The 26,442-nt window shown below is 36.6% G+C and overlaps 1 protein-coding gene across 7 annotated transcripts in view; it reads left to right on the forward strand.

Annotated features, from left to right (window-relative positions):
- Positions 1-26,442, forward strand: part of LOC148945805 (uncharacterized) — a 77,907-nt gene that overhangs the window by 23,940 nt on the left and 27,525 nt on the right. For 4 of the 7 annotated variants that reach the window (XM_089098517.1, XM_089098515.1, XM_089098518.1 and 1 more), the window contains exons 2-3: positions 10,771-10,893; positions 21,541-21,711. In XM_089098517.1, coding sequence (XP_088954643.1) covers positions 10,851-10,893; positions 21,541-21,711 — 214 coding nt within the window. In that variant the 5' untranslated portion in view covers positions 10,771-10,850. Of the gene's footprint in view, positions 1-10,723; positions 10,894-21,540; positions 21,712-26,442 lie in introns of all 7 variants that reach the window. The other 3 variants (XM_089098520.1, XM_089098516.1, XM_089098521.1) reach the window with 2 other exon arrangements.

The following is a 26,442-nucleotide window of genomic DNA, read 5'->3' on the forward strand; positions in this document are numbered from 1 at the left end:
AGATTTTTGTTTTCTCTGGAGAAATTAGAATTGGAGCATGTTCTTTGGTAAAATTCAGAAGAGATCAAAAACTTTTCTTCACTTTGTTGAGAAAATTTGGAACATTATTTTAAATTTTTTCATCCCCTTGAGAAAAATCTGAACCGAAGTGGAAAATTTTTATATTATTTGGAAAAAAAGAATTGATTAAAAACTAATTTCTTTTTCATTGAGAAAGTGGGTGAAAAAGATAAGTACTTCAAGTTGCAAAATGGGTTTAGGAGGGACATTAAGAACGTAACTTGCTCTGAAATGGTCATTGAAAAGTATTTCTTAGTGTTGAGGTAACCAAAATGTTGTAAACTACAGTTGCGGATGACAAAAATAAGTACTTCAAGTCGGAAAATGGGTTTAGGAGGAACATTAAGAAAGTAACTTGCTCTGAATGGTTTTTGAAAAGTATTTCTTGGTGTTGAGGTATCCAAAAAGCTGTATGATCTGGTTATGGTGAAAAAGATAAGTAATCAAACTTGGAAAAGTTTTTGATGGAGGAATATAAGAAAGTAATGTGCTATGAAATGTTCTTAGGTTATTATTTTATTGCTTTGAGGTGCTCAAAAGTCTGTATAGTATATTTGTGAATAAAAATGATAATTCATTTATGCCGGGAAAGTGGTGTTAGAGAGCCATTATGACAGTAACTTGCTCTGAAATTGTAATTAAATATTATTCATGGTTTAATATTGAAACTATATTAGTCTCATTAGTTTTTTTTTGTATTTTGTTTTTAAATACAAGTTTGACTATTTTTTTATTGGGGACATAAATTATTTAACTTGATCTGAAATTGTATTTGAAAAGCATTTCTTGGTGATGAGGCATCCGAAAAGCTGTAAAGTATAGTTGTGGGTGAAAAAGATAAGTACTTCAAGTTGCAAATAAGGTTTAGGAGCGACATTAAGAAAGTAACTTTCTCTGAAATGGTCTTTGAAAAGTATTTCTTGGTGTTGAGGTAACCAAAAAGCTGTAGGGTATAGTTGCGGTTGAAAAAGATAAGTACTTCAATTTGGAAAATGGGTTTAGGAGTGAAAGTAAGAAAGTAACTTGCTCTGAAATGTTCTTTGAAAAGTATTTCTTGGTGTTGAGGTATCCAAAAAGCTGTAAAGTATAGTTGCGGGTGAAAAAAATAAGTAATTCAAGTTTGAAACTTGGTTTAGGAGGGACATTAAGAAAGTAACTTGCTCTGAAATGGTCTTTGAAAAGTATTTCTTGGTGTTGAGTTATCCAAAAAGCTGTAAAGTATAGTTGTGGGTGAAGAAGATAAGTAATTTCAAGTTGGAAAATGGGTTTAGGAGGGAGATTAAGAAAGTAACTTGCTCTTAAATGGTCTTGAAAAGTATTTATTGGTGTTGAGGCATCCAAAAAGCTGTAAAGTATAGTTGTGGGTTAAAAAGATAAGTACTTCAAGTTGGAAAATTGGTTTAGGAGTGACATTAAGAAAGTAACTTGCTCTGAAATGGTCTTTGAAAATTATTTCTTGGTTTCGAGGTATCCAAAAAGCTGTAAGGTATAGTTGTGATGAAAAAGATAAGTACTTCAAGTTGGAAAATGGGTTTAGGAGGGACATTATGAAAGGAACTTGCTCTGAAATGGTCATTGAAAAGTATTTCTTGGTGTTGAGGTATCCAAAAAGCTTTAAAATATAGTTGAGGGTGAAAAAGATAAGTACTTCAAGTTGGAAAAGGGGTTTAAAAGGGACAGTATGAAAGCAACTTGCTCTGAAATGATCTTTGAAAAGTATTTCTTGGTGTTGAGGTAACCAAAAAGCTGTAAAGTATAGTTTCGGGTGAAAAAGATATGCGCTTCAAGTCGGAAAATGGGTTTAGAAGGGTAATTAGGAAAGTAACTTCCTCTGAAATGGTCTTTGAAATGTATTTCTTGGTGTTGATGTAACCAAAAACGTGTAAGGTATAGTTTTGGTTGAAAATGATAAGTACTTCAAGTTGGAAAATGGATTTAGGAGTGACATTAAGAAAGTAACTTGCTCTGAAATGGTCTTTGAAAAGTATTTCTTGGTGTTTAGGTACCCAAAAAGCTGTAGAGTATAGTTGTGGGTGAGAAAGATAAGTACTTCAAGTTGCAAAATAGGTTTAGGAGGGACATTAAGAAAGTAACTTGCTCTGAAATTGTCTTTGAAATGTATTTCTTTGTGTTGAGGTATCCAAAAACCTGTAAAGTATTGTTGTGATAGAGAAAGATAAGTACTTCAAGTTGGAAAATGGGTTTAGGAGGGACATTAAGAAAGTAACTTGCTCTGAAATGACTTTGAAAAATATTTCTGGGTGTTGAGGTATCCAAATCTGTAAAGTATAGTTGTGGGTGAAAAAGATCATTACTTCGTGATAGAAATGGGTTTAAGAGGGAAAGTAAGAAAGTAACTTGATCAGAAGTTGTTCTGTAAAGTGGATCTGGATAATATGCTCTGGAACATGTTTTGAAAATATATAATACCACCATAAAAAAGTATTTAAAAAATGGAGCGCGGACTCTTTGGGGTCCGGGGGAGGACCGGCGGGGATCCGGGGGCCCTTGAGGGCTGGTTGACCCTGTGGGTTCCTCGGGGACCTTTGAGGACCAGGGGAGGACCTTTGGGGGTCTGAGGAGGGCGTTTGGGGGATCACATTTCGAAATTTGTACTTTTTAGTTTACTTTTTTTTTGAGGCGCATCCCCTGCGGCGCATCCTGCGGCACTTTCCTGTGGTGCCTCCCTACGGCGCATTCCCTGCGGCGCTTTCCTGACCCGTGGCGCATCCCTGCGGTACATCCGGCGGCACTTTCCTGGCCCACGGCGCATCCCGGCGGCGGTTCTCTGGTCCGGGGGACCTTTGGGGGCCGGGGAAGGGCCTTTGGGGCACAGGGAGGGCCTTTGGGGCACAGGGAGGGCCGTTGGGGGTCTGGAGGGACATTTGGGGGCCGGGGGAGGGCCTTGGGGACCCCGTTGGGCCTTGGGGAGCGCGTGGGGCGTGTGGGGGGCCGGGGGAGGGCCTTGGGGGGTCTGGGTGGGCCTTTGGGGGCGCCGGTGGCCCTTTGGGAGCTTGGGGGAACTTTGAGGACCGGGGGCTTCCTTCGGGGTGGGGGTAGGAGGATTGGAACCCTTTGGGGTTGGGTTAGAGGACCTCACAACACTGTTCAAATGCAACTTGTGTATTATAACGACCACACTCAAAACCTCTTCCAAAATCTCTTCAAAAATCATCTTTTAAAATGTCTCTAACTGTTTCGCCGAAATAGTTCCATAACCTGTCTAAAACAGTTTCGCCCAAATAATCCCTAAACGTAATTCAGCGTGTTCCTTTTGTTTTTGGCATCTCTGCGCTAATGCATTTCAAATTAATAAGAAACCTGATTCCCGCGCTAAAACAAGTCATCGCTAAGATGTTTCTTGGAGAATTGTTTCCGTGGCCTTTGGATATTAATATTCTTCGGAGTTCGACCAAAAGAGTTGTTTCCGAGGCAAAGACATTAATGACTTGGATCTATTCCTAGAGAATCGTTTCTATGCGAAAATTTTTAAAGTCTGACAGATGATGTCATTGGTTGATTGATCTGTCAAGAAAGGGGAATTAAATTGTTGTTTCTAAGGGGAATTATTGATTCACGATAGGTGAATTGAGGTCGACAGCACAGGTGTTCCAAATTCCGGGAAAGCCATAACATTTGGCTTGAACAACAATAACAAATACTATTTCTGGACACCATGACACTCGCGAACGATTACGCAATCAAGTTCTCTGAAATTCACTTCCCCCTCGAGTCCTAGATCAATAACATTGTTCCCTTTAGAATTCAATGCGCATGTGCAACCTTCGTTCCGGAGTTATTACACATAGAAACATCAAATAAATCGACCTTGGAAAAAGAGGTCATTGACCCCATTAACCACGTGTTCTCTCTAATGACTCTATGCCCTTATTTGGGGTGCAAAAAAGTTATAGGTGGCAGCAGGGGTGAATCGTGGGAGTAGCACCTCCCCCTCTACTAAGGTGTTTTGACAGAATTACTATACGAAATTGTTTTTAATTGTCTTACATTCTCTTTTGCCAAATTTTTTGTATGGAGATGTTCCGGGGGGATTATCCAGGGGTGTTTTTCCTTGCGTTTTGTTTTATATGAAATAATTTCCACGGAAGGAGGCATTTCTGGAGTGAGCGAGAAACCGCTTAGAGATTAAATTCTTATTCCAATGAAAAAATGCCAAGGAGAATTTTTCAGGGTGAATAATCCACAAGCAATTTTACAGAGAGGGGGAATTCTCAGCCAGGAAGCAACTGTCTGGAGGGACTTTGAGGGGGGGGGGGGGTGGTGGTGGTGCACATTACGTTGAATCAAATTTCCATGGAGGAGTTTTCTTTCAGGGGGAAGGGTATATTTCATACAGGGTGAGCCATATTTACTGGCATTATTTGAAAAACGAATAAAAGTTTTGCCATATATGAAGGGTTGTCCCCTCTTCAATGCCTTATTGTCTACGCTAAATTTTGACTGTTTGCTAAAATTGAAACTCAGGGGCTGTTTAATTTGAATAGGAAGCTTTTTTAAAAGCGGTAACAGCTTTAGCGTAAAGAGCAAGGTATTGAGGAGGGGGCGATCCTTCATATCCGGAATAAATCTGCCAAAATTAATATGCAAATTGTTTTTTAATTTTTTATGCACGGTCAGCCAAAATCGAACCTGCATTAGTTTTAAAATGCTTAGAAATTAAATAAAAAACAAGTTTTTTTTTTAACTGAAATAATGAAGCGACATTAAAACTTAAAACGAACAGCAATTATTCCGTATATGAAAGGGGCTGTCCCCTCCTCAACGCCTCGCTCTTTATGCTGAAGTTTGACTCTATCACCACTCTACTTTTAAAACCAATAAAAAACTTTAGCATTAAGAGCGAGGCGTTGAGGAGGGGACAGCCCCTTTTGTATACGGAATAACTGCTGTTCGTTTTAAGTTTTAATGTCGCTCCTTACTTTCATTTAAAAAAAAACTTGTTTTGTTTTTTTTATTTAGTTTCATAAAGACGATACTTTTGTCAACATATGAAGAACCGTGTATGTTGCAATTGTATCTGTCTGCTTTATATGCAATGTAACACAAGAGACGAAAATTAACGAACGATAGAGTAGTGAGGAATTATGGTATACAAAGTAACATTTATCAGGGATAATCACTAGTGATAAGTCACTAGGGGTGGCACCGTGACTGAGTGATTTTCTGGGATTTGGGGAACCAAATTTTTTTTCGGGGTGACACATAGATATACAGGGAAATCCCTGAAATTTCGGGGATATTGCAAGCCCTGCTTGATTTCTAATCAGGAAATTCGAAATACTTAACCACACGAGAAAAGAAAAGCTCCAACATTGCGGTCGATGCAATAAAGAACGGCAGCAAAATTGATTCAAAGTCAGCCGCCGCCTCTGCCGGCGGCGGTGCGCCGGTGGTGTTGCGACACTTTGGCATCGGTTAACAGAACCTCTCGTTGGCGGCATTCAGTCGATGTGCTGGCGTGGCGCCAGGGTCTAGCTGTGACCAGGAATTATTCATTTTTTTTTGGGGGGGGGGAGATAACAAATAAACATTAAAAATGTGAAATTGATATCTACTCCCTTATGAATTTGTGGGAGTGTTTCTGGTCTATTTTGTTATTATGAAAGTAAAGAATAACATTAAACCCCAAAATGAGCAGAATGTATATCATATAGGAATGGGACTGCCACTTCAACATCAACACCTCCACCTCATGGTCGAAGAGACTTTGGAGAGTACTCATTAGATTAGAAATGGAGAGTTCTAGTCCTTTTTATAAGTCGAAAGTAATTGGAGACCAACCAGCTGCAGGATGGGGTATTTTCAGTAACACATTTTTAAATCCCCCCCCCCCGAAAAATTCCTCTGGGGATTTTTTCAAGGGTGAATTTTAATTGCCATTAAAATGTTTTCCCATATCTCCCTCTCTCCATAACTACAGGGAATCCCAGTGTAGAAGTCCCTTTTTAAATTTTGTAAATTATCTATTACTTACAGACAGTATTTTTTATTGAGAAACATACGGACGTTTTTGTGGGGAAGTTTTTCAAGGGTGCATTTTAATTGCCATTAAAATGCTTTCCCTTTGAGGTATCTCCCTCCCTCCCTAACTACAAAAAAAAATCAGGGAATCCCTGTGTATAAGTCCCTTTTTAAGTTTTGTAAATTATCTATTACTTACAGACAGTATTTCAAGTTCAAGTTCTTTATTAATCAATAAAAAATGTTTTGACAAGACTGTCAAATTAATGACTCACAGTAAGAATAACTCGTGTGTGGGTTTATATACACTCAACGATAAATAAACAATACTATCTCCAAATACTGGAATAAAAAGAGTGCTCTTCAACTCTCCATATGGTAACAAAAAACAAAATCCGAATAAAATCAATACCCGGCTGACTGACGGTATTTCAAACAATAGGTTATACGAAAAATGTGGTTCACTACCGCTTTCTAGGTCTATAATGAAAGAATGGTTGAGGTGGTTAGGGCATGTTGTGCGGATGAAGGATGACATATTGCCGAAGATTGTTCTTTTCGGCCAACCATCTTGGGCTAAACGGAAAGCAGGTCGTCCCCGTCTGGGGTGGGAGGACGTCATAAAGAAAGATTTAAAGGAAATGGGGACTTCGTGGGCGGGTGTAAAAAGGTAGGCTTTGAATAGATTGGGGTGGAGGAGGAGCGTGCGTAGCTGTGTTGGCCTCAGGCGGCTTGGTGCTGCGATGAGTTGTTAGTAGTAGTAGTAGTATTTACCAGGGTAAGAAAACGGGCTAGGCAGGCAATTTTTCAATAGACGAAGAGCTTTATTTTGTTGCCTCTGAAGAGGAAGAATATGAGTTTTAAAAGTATCCAAAAAAATAATGGGACAGTAATTTATATATGAATGTACTAGAGAATGATAAAGAGATTTCAGGGCAAAAAACGGCAGAACAAATTTCAGATGATTCATCATTCCAATATTTCTTGCCAGTTTCATTCGAAGATAAATTGCATGGCTTTTAAATGATTAACTTGAACCCAGCATTATACCGATATATTTAATATCATCAAGTCTTTCAATTTCAATGGGTAGGCCTTGAATATTAATCATCATAATTTCCGGTGCTGTTTTCCCAGTACGAGAGAAGATGATGAATTTTGTCTTAGTACAATTAATAGTCAATTTATTTCACGAAAACCGTAAGATAAACCTCTTCAATGCTGATTCCAACCTAAGCTTCACAGATCTAGAGTCGGGGCTGCTAAAATGCATGCCGTGTCTTTGGTGTATAATGTGTTAAGGCCAATGTCTTTGACGCTGTTACTGCTACCTTTCACACAAATAAGAAATAGGAGTGGATCCAAAAAAGAGCCTTGTGGGACTCCAACTCAGTGAGAGTAACATATCGATGAGGAAGATGTATCGCCTCCGTCTATATACTGATTTCGGTTTTTAAGGTATGACATTAGTAAGTCATTAACTGGGCCTATTATGCCGCAGTTATCAAGTTTAGTATGCAATATTTTATGGGTAATCGTATCAAATGCCTTTTTGATGTAAAAAAAAATTGTAGCAGGAATATCACCTTTGTCAAGGGCGTCATGAACAAAATGAGTCATTGTCATAATAGCATGCTCAGTAGAGTGAAACTTCCGGAACCCAAATTGCATCGGACTAAAAAAATTTAGATTTCATTAAAAAGCTGACTATACGGCTATATAGGTACTTTTCGAGCAACTTCCCAAATGTAGACAGAATTGAAACCGCCCGATAGTTTGTTGGGTTCTTCAGGTCTCCTCCTTTATACAAAGAGATAATTATTGCAGACTTGAAACAAAAAGGAAATCTTCCGGTTTTAAAACAGAGGTTGAACACATGGGAAAGCGGGATTACAATATTTGGTGCTATGCACTTAATCAGATTAGTAGATAACCCATCAATCCCTTCCTAAGATCCATTCTTTAAAAGGTTTGTTGTAAGTAAAAGTTCATCTGGGGTTACAGGAGTAAGAAAAATGGAGGAATTGTGAGACGGGGGTAGATATGATTGAAAGTCCTCTCCAGTTTCATTATCCAGATGACGGGCCAGGTTGTTTTTAACAGTTGACACAGTTTCCTCGCCAATTTTTGCAAAATGCATACTTAATGCATTAATACCTTCTATTTTCCCTTTCGCAAGTTTAGTTCTATCCTCAGATATTAATTCATCAGGAAGATCATGGGTCTTGTGCTTTCCTAGGCACCTATTAGTTATTTCCCATATCTTCTTGGGGGGCCCTTCTGCTTCAACAAATGCTTCGGCGAAGTTATGACTTTTTGCTGATCTTAAAATTTTTGTAAAATAATTTTTGTATCTGCGAAAGTCAGCTATTTTAGCTTTCGATGGATGCATTAAGTATGCCTTATATAACAGATTCTTATTTTTTATTGATAACAGCAATCCAGGAGATATCCAAGGTTTAATCAGCTGTATACTATTGCTTCTTGATATTTGGCAGAGAGGGAAAGCATTATTGAAACAACGTTTAAACTGTTTCACAAAAAATACAGCATCAAAATCAAGGTCCGAAGACTCTAAACAAGAAGAAAAATCACTTGAAGAAAGCAATACTTTAAGTTTACTTAAGGAGTTTCTGTTAGTCATTCTCATTTTTCTTTTAGTAGGCCTATTAAACTCTGTAATCAAGTGAAGGTCGGTCACTAGCATCAAATGGTCTGAAAAATCTTCAATAACCACATCACTAGACTTTAGTTCCAGATTCGTAAACAAATTATCAATAAGGGAAGCAGAATCTTTCGTTATTCTTTTTGGAACTCCATAAGCTGGTAAGAGACCACCGGACAGACAAACTGATAACAAGTCAGCCCCGTCAGAAGAGATTCCGTCGAAATTACCACTTGAATTAATAGAATTATATAAATCAATATTAAAGTTATCCATGATAACTATTTGTGGATACTTTTTCGAAGAAATAAGCACAAAATCATCAAGAAGTTCCATGAATTTTGAAGCAGGAGAACTTGGTGGCCGGTAAAAAACACAACATAAAATTTTCATACCATTTGCATCTATTATAACTGCCAAAATGCAAACGCCATTTCAAGATATAGGTGATCAAATTCACTCACCAGATCTGACTGAATTGTTGATTTAATGAAAAAACCTACCCCTCCCTGTTTTTTATTAATCCGATTCTTATGAAAAAAAGTATAATCCTGTTTATTAATAAATGTCTTTGTCGAATCATTTAAAAATGTTTCACAAGAGGCGAAGACATCTATATTATGATGAGAAATAATCAGGGATATTCGATCAAAAATATTTAGTAACCCGCGACAGTTCAAAAATGCCATCCTAAAATTAGCACCTTTATTTGAAACTTGGGTGGGGAGTGGATATTTATTTTTGGGATAGAATGGACAATTATAAAAATAACAACATAATCATGGCATGAATTCTCAAATATTTTACCTAAATCTAGGGGGAGCTACTCGAAATTACGAAGTCTATCATCCATTATCTCGATGCTTGGTACACTTATTGACAAAAGGTGACTTACCGACCGTACGGAGAGTCAAAGGAGACAAAAATGTAACCAGAACTTCATCTGAAACAAAAAAACATAAACAAAAAACTAGAACTTTATAACATGAAAACCTTATATAAGAAAAATCAGGAATAGTGTGGCACAAAGTAAGAAAATTAAATATAACAGTTTTGATAACAAAAAAAAAAAAACAAAGTAAGAAAAAACCACATAATACTCATTATGATACTTTTGCGAACGGGCCTCTGAAAATAAGATAATCATAATCCTCAAACAATCATAAATTATTAACTAACTTAACACAAAATAAAACACAAAATAAACAAAATACTCTGCAAAATCTTATAAATATAAACTCAGATTACTACTATCCTATTCAGTTACTGATCAGCTCTCTCCCATATCACCGAACCTTTATTTGCTATTGGGGAACATACAGATGTTGTTGTGGGGGAGTTTTTTACAGGGCAGGGGGATTGTCTTGCGAAACTTTTAGTGGGGATAAAATTTTTGGGAGTAATTTTCTTTCAGCAGGGATTTATTTTCTATGTGGGGCATTTGTTGCAGGGGGGTATTTCTATTTTCCATGAGGATCTATTTTATGGTGGCGGGAGGGGGTGGAAGGGGACGCCAGCCACCAGGACTATATCCTAGCACTTAAAAAATGGGATGGGGCTAGGTTTTAGTAATCTTGATTTTTTGTCCAGATAACCATTAATAATTCAGGTAACCAGATTTTTATCCAAGAGAGTCTTTTCAAGTGTACCCCTTTCCCCCCCCCCCCTCTGGTGTACTGACTTCCCATAAAATTAAAAATTTCTTTGCTAGAAGATTAAAATATTTAGCAACTTGTATTGACAGTCAGGCAGAGATTTGGTTTGCTTTAGAGTGAAAAACCTCAAGGTACTACAGGATTTTTCTCTATATTATCAAAACATGGAGCAAGGAATATTAGTATGGTAATACCTCGTTTTATGCTATTCGACAAATCCTTCCTCAATTAAGGTTATATACCTCTGCCAAATAAGACTGAATTTTACATGTATTAAAGGTAAAATAAGGCAATAAAGAAACTGTTTAATAAGAGTGAGAGTCTTAAGTTTTTTATGTGATTTTGTGATTTTTTTCTGCAGGACATATTGAGTAGCCTAGAGCATATTGACATTTGATTGATTTTCAGAATTTGGAGATCGCAATCCATAAGACGCAGAACGTGGTTTTAGGAGAGCTAACTGAGTATTTTGCTTAATTGAGGGAACTATGAATACAACCGACCACTCTAGCCATGTTAATGTTAAACAAGGTAAATTAAAAGTTCAAAGCTATTACGTTTTTAACTATTTGAAGTTTTGAAATAGAAACTATTCAGAGTTTTTATAGTTAATCATAGTTTTTCATAATAATGAATTAGCCATTATTTTCCCACCCCATCCTAACAAAAAAAGAAAACCAGATCATAATTTGCACTTTACTGACAAAAAAAAAATGGATTATCTGTTTAATTTACATATACTGATATTTGTTGTTTTAATCCTGATATATGTAATTTTTAATCCTGACACGAATAGTATTTTTTATTTACTTTTATATCTCCACAAGTCAAGCTGAAAACTTAAACTTAATATCATTCCGAAAAGACTCTACTATCTATGCTTTTTGACAACCTGGATACACTTACATTCTTTTTTTTTATTTATTTAAATTGCGAGAGTAGAAGTAGTAATAGTAGTAGCCCCGAAAGTTTCATCTTAATACCCTATTCGTTCTCGATGTATGGCTGAGGTGTCTTATTAGCAACTATAAACATGATGCCTATTGGATAAGTTGTAAAGCAACATTTGCTTTTAAGGCATAATTGGCTAATTACATATTTGTGGGCGGTTGGTGTGCCCAATATCCCTAGAGACATAGTTTCTAGACTGTTCTAGGCTACTCTACTGAACGGAATTGCTATCTCAAAATTTTGATTGGGTGTGTTTAGAAATTGAATGGGTTTGAGATATTTGCCCTCTTGTTGCCCTTTAATATCTTTTTAATCTTATAAAGGGCACGAGAACTTTTAATTTTGATTCGAATTATCTCCCTTAAAACTTTCAATTATATTTCTAGCTAATATAAAGTGGTGCTACCTATGATATTGCTTATATGCCCTTTTCAAAACCTGCATGCAAACAGTTTTTTCGTTTAATTGAAATTCCCTGTAAATGGTCCCTAAATATTTTACTTTAATGTCCTTAGTGTTATTAGTTACAACAACTATAGTGGTAGTATTAATAGTATGCACATTGTGCCATCTGACTAGTTCAAAATGCGCCATAACTTATCCTTAAAGGTCTAACTTTATGCTGTAAGTCGTTCTTGAGATATTGCTTTTTCACCTTTTTGAAAGTCCTAATGCTCATAGTTTGTTTTGATTTAGTTCAACATCCGCCTTAATATTTCTTAAAAGCTTCACCTTAAAACTTTTAACTTGTGTAGTAGCAATAGTTGTAGTAGCATTAGTAGCAGTATGCGAATAGCACCTTTGGTTTCTTCAACATCCTCTTCAACACGTGATGAAACTTTCAACTTAATACCATCAACCATTCCTGAAATATTTCTGATACGTCCTCTTGACGTCCTTGTGAGCGTAGTGTGTTTCGTCTTAGTTCCATACAAATTCAATATATCTTAAATTTGTCGCCTTAATACCTTTAGTTTTAATAGCAATAGTGGTAGTAGTAGCTGCAGAATTAATAGTAATAACCTGAGCTTTTGCTGTTACGCCCTTTTGACAACCTACATAGGCTACAGACGGCATTTTGTGATTAAGTTAACCTCCTGCCTCAAAATTCTTTGAAATTTTCTCCTCCTTAACCTTAGTCCTAGTTGTAATAGTAGTCACAGTAGTAGTACTGGCATTGCTAGTAATAGTCTAATTGGTAGCGCAATAGCGGAGCCTAAGTAAAGAACGATGTTGGCAATATGAGTTAATTTTTTTTTTTTTAGACCAGGACACTTGGTATCAAAGGAATCGTCGTAGAAACTTCGAAAAGGGCTCATTCGATTGGAAATTGGAAGGACATGTACCCTTTTTAATAGCCGAAAGTAATTGCAAGGCAACTAACACCCCTTCCACGCCCAACATTTCCCCAAACACTTCCAACCAAAATCTTGAGATAGCCATTTTGTTCCACGCAGTTAAAGTTCAGGAATTTATACCTTTGAGCAGGAAACTCCCCCCACAGTCTTCAGAGCAAGGGTTATAAGTTATGCCCCGGGGGCATATAAGTTTTTACTGAAATTTTTGCCGTAGAAACTCGAAAAAGTGTTCATTAGATTTGAAATTCAAAGGTCTACTGCCCTTTTTAATAGTCAAAAGTTATTTGAGGGCAACTAACCCCCCTTTTTCGCCCACCATTTCCCCAAACACAGCCAGTCAAAATTTTTAAACAGCTATTTTGTTCTGTGTTGTGGATTTCTAGATATAAATTATGTTTTTGACATATACATTTTGTTCAACGTAGATTAAAGATCTGGAAATTATGTCGTTGAGGAGGACACTCCCCCCACAGCCCTCGGCGCAAGTGTTGTAAGTTATGCCCTCGGGGTATATAAAGTATTTATAGAAAGTGTTTTCGTAGAAACTTCAGAAGGGGCTCATTCGATTGGAAATTCAAAGGGGTAATGCCTTTTTTACTTGTCGAAAGTGATTGGAGGGCAACTAACCCCCCTCTCACGCCCACCATCTCCCAAACACATTCAATCAAAATTTTGAGATAGTCATTTCTTCAACATAGTTGACAGTTCTGTAAATTATGTCTTTGAAGATGACAGCCCCCCCCCCACAGTCCTCAGGGCAAGGGTTGTAAAATGTGCCCTGGGGGCATATAATATTTTTATAGAAAGTGTTGTCGTAAAAACTTCAAAAAGGGCACTTTCGATTGGATATTGAAAGGACTAGTGCCCTTTTTAATAGTTGAAAGTGATTAGAGGGCAACTAACCCCCCTCTCACGCCCATCATTTCCCCAAACAAATGCAATCAAAATTTTGAGATATCCATTTTTTTCAACGTAGTTGAAAGTTCTGGAAATTAGGTGTTTGAGAATGATAACCACCTCAGAGCCCTCAGGGCAAGGGTTGTAAGTTATGCCCGGGGACATATAAGGTTTTTATAGAAAGCGTTGCCCTTTTAATAGTCGAAAGTAATTGGAGGGCAACTAACCCCCCTCTCACGCCCACTATTGCCTCCAACAGATCCAATCAAAATTTTGATATAGCCATTTTGTTCAACGGAGTTGAAAATTCCGGAAATTAGGTCGTTGAGGATTACACACCCCCCTCCCACAGCCCTCAGGTTAAGTGTTTTAAATTATGCCCTTGGGGTATATAAGGTTTCTATAAAAAGGTTTATTGCAGAAACTTCAAAAAGGGCTCATTCGATTGGAAATTGAAAGGGCTAGTGCACTTTTTAATAGTAGAAAGTGATTGGAGGGCAGCTACCCCCCCCCTGTCACGCCCACCATTTCCCCAAACACGTCCAATCAAGATTTTGATATAGCCATTTTGTTCAACCTAGTTTAAAGTTCTGGCAATTAGGTCTTTGAGGATGACAACCCTCAGGGCAACGGTTGTGAGTTGCGCCCTGTGGGCATATAAGGTTCTTATAGAAAGTGTTGTCGTAGAACCTTCAAAAAGAGCTGATTAAATTAGAAATTGAAAGGGCTAGTGCCCTTTTTAATAGTCAAAAGTGATTAGAGCGCAACTAACCCACCTCTCAATGTCCACCATTTCCCCAAACACATCCAATAAAAATTTTGAGATAGCCAGTTTGTTCAACGTAGTGGAAAGTTCTGGAAATTATGTCTTTGAGGATGACAATCCCCCTACTCCCCTCAGGGCAAGGGTTTTAAGTTATGCCCTGGGGCCATGAAAGGTTTTATAGATAGTGTTGTCATAAAAACTTCAAAAAGGGCTCACTCAATTGCAAATTGAAAGGGCTAGTGCCTTTTTAAAAGTCGAAAGTGATAGGAGGGCAACTAACCCCCCTCTCACGCCGACCTTTTCCCCAAACACATCAAATCAAAATATTGAGATAGCCATTTTTTCAACGTAGCTGAAAGTTCTAGAAATTATGACTTTGAGGATGACAACTCCCCACACACAACCCTCAGGGTAAGGGTTGTAAGTTATGCCATTGGGGCATATAAGGTTTTTATAGAAAGGGTTGTCGTAGAAACTTCAAAAAGGGCTCATTCGATTGGAAATTGAAAGGGCTAGTGCCTTTTGTAATAATAGAAAGTGACTGGAGGGCATCTAACCTCCCTGTTACGCCAACCGTTTCCCCAAACACATCCAATAAAAATTTTGAGATAGTCATTTTTTCAACGTAGTTGAACGTTCTTTAAATTTGGTCTTTGAGGATGACAACCCCCCACAGACCTCTGGGTAAGGGTTGTAAGTTATGCCCTGGGGGTATATAAGGTTTTTAGGGAAAGAGTTGTTGTAGAAACTTCAAAAAGGGCTCATTTGAATAGAAGTTGAAAGGGCTGTTGTCCTTTTTAATAATCGAAAGTGATTGGAGGACAACTAACCCCCCTCTCACGTCCATAACTTTCCCAAACACATCCAATCAAAATTTTGAGATAGCCATTTTGTTCAACGTAGTTAAAAGTTCTGGAAATTAGGTCTTTGAGGATGAGAAGCCCCCCCCCCACAGCCCCCAAGGCAAAGGTTGTAAGTTATGCCCTGGGGGCATATAAGGTTTTATATAAAGTGTTGTTGTAGAAACTTCAAAAAGGGCTCATTTGATTGGAAATTGAAAGAGTTAGTGCCCATTTTAATTGTCGAAAGTGATTGAAGGGCAGCTAACCCCCCTGCTCACGTCTACAACTTCTCCAGACACTTCCAATCAAAATTTGAAGATAGCCATTTTGTTCAACGTATTTGAAAGGTCTGGAAATTATGTCTTTGATTATAAATCCCCCCGCCCTCAGGGCAAGGGTTTTAAGTTATGTCCTTGGGGCATATAAGGTATTTATAGAAAGCATGTTGATACAAACTTCGGAGAGGGCTCATTGGATTGGTAATCAGACGCTCTAGTGCTCTTTTAAAGATTCAAAGTGATCAGAGGGTAGCAACCCCCCCCCCCCGTCATACACACACGTCGTATTGTCCCGAAATGCACCTAATAGAAATTTTTTGGTAGCTGTTCTAGTCTAAATATCATATAACAAGGCTTTTGGGGTTGAAGCAGACCCCAGAAGGGACTCAGTCTTTTTCCCCGAAAGAGACAATGTCAATATAAAACGAACAGAAATTAATTTAAAAAACTTTTTCCACAAAATAAATTTTCGAAAAAAAAAGTAAAGAACTCCTTTAAACTAAAAATGAACAAAAATACAATCAAATAATATACCAAGCATACAACTACCACAAATCAGTATCTATAAATAAATGAAACCCCAAAACAACAAATTAAAATAAATAACAAAGTCAAACTCACAACGAGCAGAAACTAATATCAATATGGTTCTAAAACCCTATGCTTTCTAAAAGCCAGAAAATAATTTTTACTTTACTGAAAAATTCTTTTGAATGTTTCCGCATTTGTAGCTTCAAGCACTCAAACCGTTTTCCTTATTTTGGAGTACGGACATTAGCACGCGTATTTTAATTAGACGATACACATTTTTTCAGTAAAATTTTTCGAATTTTTTCTATAAAGTACAAATTATATTCTGGCTTTTAAAAAGCATAGGGTTTTAGAACTCTACTCGCATTAATATCTGCTCGTTTTGAATTTGACTCTGTTATTTATTTTAATTTCTATTTGTTTTGGGATTCATTTATTTATTGATACTGATTTGTGGTAGTTGTATGCTTGGTAGATTATTTGATTTTTTTTTCATTTTTAGTTAATAGAGTTCTTTACTTTTTTTTTAAAACTTATTTTGTGGAAATTTTTTTTTAAATTAATTAATAGTAATAATAGTAGTACTAGTAGCAGCAGTAGTATTAACATATTGCCTTTTGATCAGTGGAACGTCTCTCTAATCAAGTTCTGGAAGTTTTAGCATAATATAATTAGCCATTGTTAATATATTGCTGATATTTCCTTTTGATAATTTGTATGACCATATACTTCATAAAATTTTCATCTCAATGCTCTTAGCCTTAGAAGTCGTTGCAGTAGAAGTAGTAATAAATGTAGCAGTGATAATTAGTAGTATTAGCAGTAGTTTGCATATATTGCCTTTTGTTCAGATGATCTTCCCCTTGAAGCATGCTCTGAAAGTTCTAACTTAATGCCCAAATCAATTTTTGAGATAAGCTCTTTTGAAAATGTGCATGCACATAGCGTCTTTTGATTTTGTTCAAATTTCCCCTCAATATTGTAAATGGAGTAATTTGGTAGTAGTGGTGGTAGTTGTAGTAGTGTTGGTAGCAATTCAAATACTGTTTGTTTGTTTTTTTCTATCATTTCTTGAAAATTCCAAATTAATATCCTCTTTCTTTCCCGAGTTATGCCCTTTTGACAATCTGTATACACATAACGTTTTTTTTATTTATTTCAACACTCCCCTCAACATTCTCTGAAAGGCTCACCGGAGTGCCCTTCGTCTTCTTAGAAAATAAAATTCAAACATGCATACCTTTTTCAATAACATATAATATATGTAAACAAGCCGGGAGATAGTTTATAGCATTCATCAAATTGTTAGGTTTTTAGAGCTTATGGGGAATGATATACTTCTAGTATGGGTCCCAGAACATGTTGGAATGGCTGGAAATGAATCTGCTGATAGTATGGCTAAGTTAGGTATTCTAAACACATTCAATCAAAGTTTTGAGCTATTTTTTTCAACGTAGTTGCCAGTTCTTTAAATTAGTACTTTGAAGATGACACCTCCCCCCCCCCCCAGTCCTCAGGGCAAGGGTTGTAAGATATGCCCTGAGGGCATATAACGTTTTTTATAGAAAGCGTTGTCTATCTCCCAAACACATGTTATTGTTCAAATTGTTAGGTCATTAGAGCTCATTAGAGGGAATGATATACCTCTAGTATGGGTCCCAGCACATGTTGGAATTGCTGGAAATGAATCTGCTGATAGTATGGCTAAGTTGGGTATTCTAAATGGCTAGAGTGAAACTGTAAAACCCACGCAAAGTGAATATACAACTGTATTTATAATGTATTGTGTGACAGGGATAGAAATGAGTACATTAAAAGTTGTGCAAACCCAATTTTAGAATTTTGTGTTTATAGGCCACCGCCTGATGGACTGGTGCATGATATTAGATCTGTTGCTGCTACTATTTTCAGATTGAGGACTGGCTATGCTAAAACCCATTCAGTTTTGCATAAATGGGGCAGAGTTAGTTCTCCTTACTGTGATATTTGTAATGAGTATGATGATGTTAGATATATCCTAATGAAGTGTAGGAAATTTGATGTACAAAGAAATGTATTTGGAAGTTTAATTTCAAAGTATTTTGATGCATTTACAATGAGAGCAATCCTAGGTCATGCAAAGTTCCCTAAGTGGGCACATAGAAAGGCTATATTCTTATTGACTAAATATATTAAAAATTGTAATCTGTATAATATTTTATAATTTTTGTGTCTTTATTGTATTTATATGTATGATTCTTTTAATTTTTTTTTTTTTTTTTTTTTTTTTTTTTTTTTTTTTTTTTTAAGCTGTGTTTTAAAATTTTATATTTTTCTAGACATGTTATGTGACCATAGCAAGCTGTTATATGGGCAATAATGTCTGTGATTTAAGCAAGAACACTATACAACGTATTAGTACAACCCCATAATATTTTAAGTGTTGACGTGGCCTGTGCCAAATATATATTTGTGTAACATTCAGAGTGACGTGGCTCCAATTAGAGCCCAAGATTTAGAAGAGGATCGAACGTATATGAGCGGTTGATTTGCTCAAATGTCAACTGAACAACAACATCTGTAAACAATGAACGAATTGCTTAAATTACAGTCATTCCCCTGAGGAATGTAGGGAGGTTGACATCACTAAAGACATAAGTACTGAATCTTTCAGCAATGCTGAACAAAATATCTCTCTTAAAGTTTTAACCGGCTATGTTTTGGGGTATGATAGGCTTGGGAGTCGGGATGGCTGATTGTCCTCTGCTCAATTTTGACTCTGAAAAAGAGCACTAAAACTTCTGACTTCCAATCAGATCAGCCCCATCTGATCCAAAGTTTGTACCACCACCCTTAATACCACCTGTAAAAACTTTAAAAAGAGCTAATAAATTAAACTGAATATTTGATGTATAATGATATTAATTGCTGAAAGCTCATCAGTTCAAAATGTCACTATAATTTTAATGTTTATTTTCAATATTAAGTACAAAAGAAAATATTCGTCATAAAATTGGTTTTCAGTAAAGCGCCAATGACGCAGTAGGTTTTAGACTTTTACAGGGGAAGAAGGAGGTCATACCAAAACTCTTGCTTGTGGTGATTTTTGTTCGTTTCAAACTTGATTTGTATATTCAATTTAAGTTTCACTCGTTTTAAGATTTATTTATTAATTTACATTAATATATATTGTATGTTTGTTTGCATTGATTGTTCATATAATTTCTTTTCGTTTTTAGTTTCATTTATACTTCAATAGGAAAATATTTTTTTTTCGTTTTAAGCTTGATATTCATATTCAATCTAAGCATTACTCTCTTTAAGATCTATTTGTTCATTTATATTATTACTTTGTGTATATTTTTGCTATGATTGTTTATTTAATTTCTGTTCGTTTTGGGTTTCATTTATTCTTTAATAGTAATTTCTGGTCGTTTTGAGTTGGAATTTTAAAATGTATTTGTATCTGCTCAGCTTAAGTTTAAAAATGGCCTTTACTTTTCTTTGAAAAACTTATTTTTGGGAATTCTATTCTTAATTAATTTCCATAAAAAACCTTATATGCCCTTGGTGTATAACTTAAAAACCCTTGCCCTGAGGCCTGTTGGTGGAAGAGTGTCATCCACAAAGACATAATTTCTGGACCTTTCAACTACGCTAAATAAAATGGTTGTCTTGAAATTTTGATTGAATGCGTTTGGGGAAAGGATGGGCGTGGGGGACTGTTTGCCCTCCAGTCACTTTTGAACATTAAAAAGGGAAGTTTCTGCAACAACAAATGTCCATTTCAAAATTTCTGTCAGATGTTTTCTGGGAAAATACGACGTTTGGGGGGGGAGGGGGGTCTGCCATCTCATCACTTTGACTCTTAAAAAGGGCACTAGAACGTCTATTTATAAATCAAATGAGCCCCCTCCAAAGCGTATTCCACCACCCTGGCCATAAGAACCTTATTTTCCCCCGGGCATAACCTACAACCTTTGCTCTAAATACTCTAAGGGGTTGTGATCCTCATTGACATACTTTTGGGACCTCTCAACTACGATGAACAAAATGGCTATTTCAAAATTTTTATTGACTGATGAAAATTTGAAAATGATTGGATGTGTGGGACCCCAGTTACTTTCGAATATTAAAAATGACACTAACCCTCTCAATTCTCAGTCAAATGAGCCCTTTTCGAAGTTTCTAAAACTCCCTCTATACGAAGTGCCCTGTTCTAAAAAAAATATAATGATAATAAATAATAGGCTACATTGTGCTCTTATAATTCTTTATTTAGATAGTGTCAATACTCTACCTATGATACCTTATATTGTTCTTATAGTTTGCTTTTTTTTCACCTTAGATTTGATATTGTCAAATATACCCCACCCACTATTCCCAAAGAAATTGTTTAAATACCAACTTTGATGGAAATCAAGCAGCGTTTTATAAATATATACTAAAAAGTTTTTTGAAGTAAACTTTCTCTTACCTTGCAATGAACAAGTAGAAATTTTGGATAAAAACTATGTTTAATGTCAGAGGCCATTTAAAATTTTTTTGATTTTTTTCAATTAAAAGTAAAGAGCCATATCAAAGCCTAAACTAAAGTCATACAACAAGCCAAATTCAACTCAACAGAAATTAGTATGAACAAATAACTGAAACAGGAGGTGAATATAAACAGAAATGAAAAGAAACCCAACATTAACCAAAAAATAGCATGCTGCTGCAGATGAAGAAATGAAACCCAAAACGAGCAGAAATTATTTACAACTAATAGTAGGGCTTTTGTCTGCTTAAGTTCTCTAAAAGTCAGTACGTCATTACCGCTTTACCAAAAACAATTTATACTTCGAGCAGGGATTTTTTTTTCGTAAAATCAACAACAACAAAATAAAATCCTAATGCTAGTTATGGCTGTCAGTTAAAATTTATTAAACTCAATATGTATCTTGAAGAGTGAGGTTTTTATTTATTAAAACATCAGCAGTAAAAGAAATGGAATTATGATACTAATAAAGATTACAGGAATAATTTAAACAGAGTTATTAAATTTTTGACTTTCAATTTAATTTTACAATTTTACAAAGATCTTTTTTTCAAAAACAATTTTTGGTCTGTTATAAGGCAGAAGCCATACTATAGACAGACATTGAATAAGTGTATATCGTAATACATTGTTGTATTAAAAGAATCTTTTCTTGGTGTATTTTGTTGTGAATGTTTACTTCTGTATATAAATTTGTGTCACGACCATTTATAAAAACAGCTATTTTGTTGGCTTAAAAATTCAGGGATCATAAATCTATCCAACCACATTTGCTTCCAAAATTTTTATCGTCAATGAGTTTCCCATTTTCCCATTGGTCTTGTCAGCATACCCTGTAAATCTCAGGGGATCCGCTAAATTCATAAGCAAAATGTGTCTTCAAACATTTTTAGGCCTTGTATAGGTCTCCTTGGTATTCTTTCTTCTTTGTTAAGCTCAACCTGGTTCTGTCTACATAATAAATAATTTTTAACTCTGTCTTAGATGAAACAAATAATGGAAATGGGCCATGTGAATTTAATATTTAATTTTCTTTCAGAAGTCGAAGACAATTTTCTAAACGAAAATGAACAGTGTTTTGAATCTGAAAGGATTTATTTATCACCTAAACAAGAAAGACTGCCTTCAATTAGCGGGTCCACGGAATCTATAAAAACAGAAGATGATTTGGATTGTCTAAAAGCAGAGTCAGCTACTGACTATAATGAAGGTATCTTTTGAAATATCCATAGCCTTTATCCATAAATTAACAAATTTTTTGTGCACATGATTGCACGTTTTTCAGGTGTTTGATCCGTAAATCCTTATTTAAGTTTTAAATCTAAGCAGATTTAAATCTATATGCAGCATAAACCATCCTGAAATTGAATCAACTGACCAAACGCCTCAACCCCTATCTGCTCGGGCCTTCAACCTTTCCTATCCTTCCCTGATATTCTCATTTTCTTTAAATCTTATTCTATGAACAATTCCTTGAGGATCTGCTTTCAATTTGCCCCCTAAGAGATTTTGTCTCCTTCATCTGTAAAACAAGGCCTTGCCATCTTAGCTTTATCTTAGTGCCGTACAAAAACACCCTTTAGTCGGATCATCCCGAGTTTAGTGAGCTCTAAATTGGATTTGTAACAGCCTTAGTCTATCGAAATGAACACATAACAATTTTAGATGACTTCGTCTTCCTTCAATTTCTGCCTTCCTCTGCCCAACTCTCTTCCTTCCTTCTTAATCTGATGGTATGATTTTTAGGGGGTGCCTCCCCCTTGTTTCAAAATATGGCTCCCAGCTTTTGATGGGTAATTCTAAAATCAATGATGTCGATAAAATGCTTTTTAAAACTTTTTCCAATATAAATCGCACTTTGAATTTTTATTAAAAATTCACTAAAACCACGTTATATGGCTGTACAAGTTAGGCGTCCAACAAGCATTGCTGGTACCGATCTGATAGCGTTGCCTCTGATAAAAAGTGAACTCGAACTTTCAATTTCCAATCAAATGTGCCCTCTCTAAAGTTTATGCAAGCATCCCTGCCATAAGAACCATACATGCCCCCAGGCATAACTTACAAGGCCTGTCCTTGGGCCCTGTGGGGTTGTGTTGTCACCTGAGTTTTGTTGATTGATTTTTCAACTATTTTAAACAAAATGGCTGCCTCAAAATTTTTATCGGATGCAATTGGGGAAAAAGGGACGTGGGGGGGGGGGGCTATTTGCCCTCCAATCTCTTTTGGCTCTCGAAAACTGAACTAGAACTTTCAATTTCCTATCAAATGAGCCCTCTGAAGTTTTTACGAACATCCTTTCTATAAGAATCATATATGTCCCCAGGGCATAACTTACAACGCCTGCCATGGGGCCCTGGGGGTTTGTGTTTCTGTTATATCATCTTTGAACTATTTAAAAAAATTACTATCTCAAAGTTTTTATCGGATAGGTTTGAGGGAAAAAGGGCATGGAGGGGCGGGGGGGGGGTAGTTGCCCTCTGATCTCTTTTGACTCTTGAAAATTAAACTAGAACTTTCAATTTCCAATCAAATGATTGCTCTTTGAAGTTTATACGAGCATCCCTTCCACAAGAACCATATATGCCCCCAGGACATAACTTTCAATACCCGGGGGTTGTGTAAACACCGGAGTTTTTGTTATATGATCTTTGAACTATTTTTAACAAAATGGCTATCTCAAAATTTTTATCGGACGCATTTGGGAAAAAAGAGTGGGGGGGGGTTACCCTCTAGTATCTTTTGACTCTTAAAAAGGAAACTAGAACTTTCAATTTCCAATCAAATGAGCCAACTCTGAAGTTTATAGGAGCATTCCATCCATAAGAACCAAATATGCCCCCAGTGCATAACTTACAATGCCGGCCCCCGGGCCCTGGGGGGTTGTGTCGACACCAGAGTTTTGTTATATAATCTTTGAACTATTTTTAACGAAATGGCTATCTCAAATTTTTTTTCGGATTTATTTGGGAAGAAAAAGTCTGGGGGGGGACTAGTTGCCTCAGATAATTTTTGACTCTTAAAAAGGGCACTAGAACTCCTGAATTTCAATCGAAGGAGCCCCCTCCCAAGTTTGTGTGACGACCCCTTCCATATGAAGAGCCTCTGGGGAATAAAAACAAAAACATTGGAACCATATGGCCTTTACTATAGGCAACGCTATAGCCTTGCCTCGGATATTCCAGCACTCTTGAAAAAGATTAAAAAACTTTCGTGGGTACACCAGCAGGTTGCAGGTTCAGCCACAGTGACTGTCTGTTGACATTTTCAAACACACATCGAAAATCAGCGATGCCAATTCACGCCTTTCTTTTAAATTCAAGGAAATTTTCTACTCACTGTCTATTTGTACGCGTTAACTCGGTAGTGGACGGCTCCGACACTAACCCAGCCTGATGGGGGTGATGCAAGGGATAAAGGTAGCTCGTTCCTTGCTGGAGGAGTGGCTTAGAAAATAGTCTTCCGGGCTCCGAGAGAAGATTTCTGCCACGGTCGTTTATATATTCTGCTTTGCTTCCTTTCCCCTTGTAATCTTGCACAAGTAAGCCCATCTTCCAGTCTAATAGGACCATCCTAGAGCGCCACACAATATTGAACAGTAGTTACAGCCAGAGGACCATGGATGGACCGTCACTCTTTCGGATTTCTGATCTCAGGCCACAAATTTCCCGGACTTCGTTATTCTTTAGCTCTTGAGTTGCAGCTTTAATTTCTTCTACCTTGAATTCAGTCATTTTCGAGGCAGATGTAGCATTGGTCACAGCTGCAGTAAGTTGCTCGTCAACTTGGTCATATGGCTTTAAGTTTAGTAGTTTCTCAAAGGGATCTTCTCATTGGCGATTGGTCGTGAATTTTCTCGCCAGTGGCGTTTCGGAAATACGTCTTTTTCTGATTCTGTTGATGTGAGTCTGAGAGCTCACGAAGAATTTTGTATGTGGCTTCAATGTCCTTTTTTTGTCAATTTTCCGCGATTATTGGCTATTATTGTGGCTTTAAGGGGAATACCGAATTTGGTTATATAAATAATCTTCCAAATTTGCATGTCTTCAGAAGAAGAATTACCAATATTGTTTGCGGATGACACAGCAATTAGTTTGAAGGCGGGCAATGAGGAGGACCTACGATTATCCCTTGAAACTGTTGCTCTGAATGTAAATTCTTGGTTTCATGACAATCGACTAATACCTAACCTAGAGAAGTCGGAATTGAATGTTTTGGGGAGAAGTCCGATGTCAGTGAGGTGTGTATCATTCCAAGCTATTAATATTGGAATTTCCTCCATAAAAAGAGTAGATGTATTCAGATTTTTAGGTATTTATATTAATCCAACTTTGTCGTTTAAATCACATATTAGTAAATTCTTGGCAACAGTGTTCAGGAATCTCGGTTGTTTTGCATCGACTGAAGTTTTTGTTTCCGCACCAAATCATGAGGATTTTAAATTTTTCAGTAGTTGAATGTTACTTTTAATATTGTCCGAGCGTCTGGATGTCGACTTCCTCTTCCCATTTACGAAAACTCCAAATTTTTCAAAATTAATCAATAAGAATATTGGACCATTTTTTAACACACCCTAGGAAGACCGAAAAATTATTTGAAACTAAAAGTCTCAGCTAGAAGATTGGAAAAAAAAAAAAAAAAAAAAAAAAAAAAAAAAAAAAAAAAAAAACAGAGATCTAGTTCATGAGTGTAATTCGGCCAAACTATGGCTCTCTTTTTGGAACGACTGTGGCCGTTCGAGAGATGGCTTATTAAATGACTTGAGGCTCCGTACGAACCGGAAATTTAGAAAGGAACTGAAAAACCATAAGTTAACGCTGATCCAGAAAAATTTACGCGGTATCGCTGAAGACCCCTCCAAACCTGGAAGTACTGAAAGCCTGGAAAATCCACGAGTACTAGTGTGCCTGAAAAGAAGTGGGTTGAATATTTTGCGAGGGAGTTCAGTGCTCCCAACCAAAGCCCGGAGGAGTTTTTTTTTTGAAAAACAGCTTGACCTTGTTATTTCAAATAAGACGAAATCTCTCCTATTTATATTGCCAAGTGCTGTTGACTCTTTGATTCCGAAATTAAAGAAAATATCTTCCTCTTGTGTTGATTCTATTTCAGCTAGGCACCTGCAACTTCCAGATTCTTTAATCGAGCAACACTTAGCACTACTGTTTCAGATGATCCTTGTCCGTGGTGTATTCCCTTTGCAATTTTGTATCGGACACATAACTCCCATCTTTAAAAATGGCAAAAAAACACTTCTCTGTGCAGTTCTTATCGCCCCATCACCGTTTCATGTACTTCTTTCATACTCTTTGAGTCGTTTTTGATGAAACACATTGAAGAAAATTGTTCAACCTCTCCTCGTCAGTTTGGGTACCAGCGAGGCTTAGGTAAAGAGCACGATCTCTTTCTGCTTATAAATGTACTGAAGGATTTTGAAGAAAGAGGTGATTTCTTGGTCTTGTATGCACTCGTTGTTGCAAGAGCTTTTGACTCTTGTATATTTTCGCAGGTTTTGCTTGGGGCCCATTTGAAAGGTAGTGATGCTGCGGTAATTACTTGTTTAAGATACATGTATAGAAACCTGGAAGCAGGAATTAAAGATGTTTGTCAACTATTTCCAATTCTGAAAGGCGTACGCCAAGGAGCTCTGACTTCTCCAGTTTTGTTTAATAATTGTGTTACCAGTGCTCAGGATAAGTTTAACTGTACATTTATCTTCAAAGGAGTTGATCTTTCGTTAGTTACGTTTGTGGATGACTTATTGAACCTTTTCTACACTTCCCAAGGATGCTGTTCAACTTTTGAGCTTCTCCAAGATGAGTACGAACACAATGGTTTGAGCTGTAATACTGATAAAATAGTTGTTCTACCGTTCAACTAAAAAGGAAATAGTAATTCAATAAGTCTATCTGGCTCTTAGGTTCCTGTAGCTAGCAGCCTTACT

This window comes from Artemia sp. Qi Xiang Cuo, chromosome 12 (genome assembly GCF_049724085.1).
Source record: "Artemia sp. Qi Xiang Cuo chromosome 12, ASM4972408v1, whole genome shotgun sequence".
NCBI lineage: Eukaryota > Metazoa > Arthropoda > Branchiopoda > Anostraca > Artemiidae > Artemia > Artemia sp. Qi Xiang Cuo.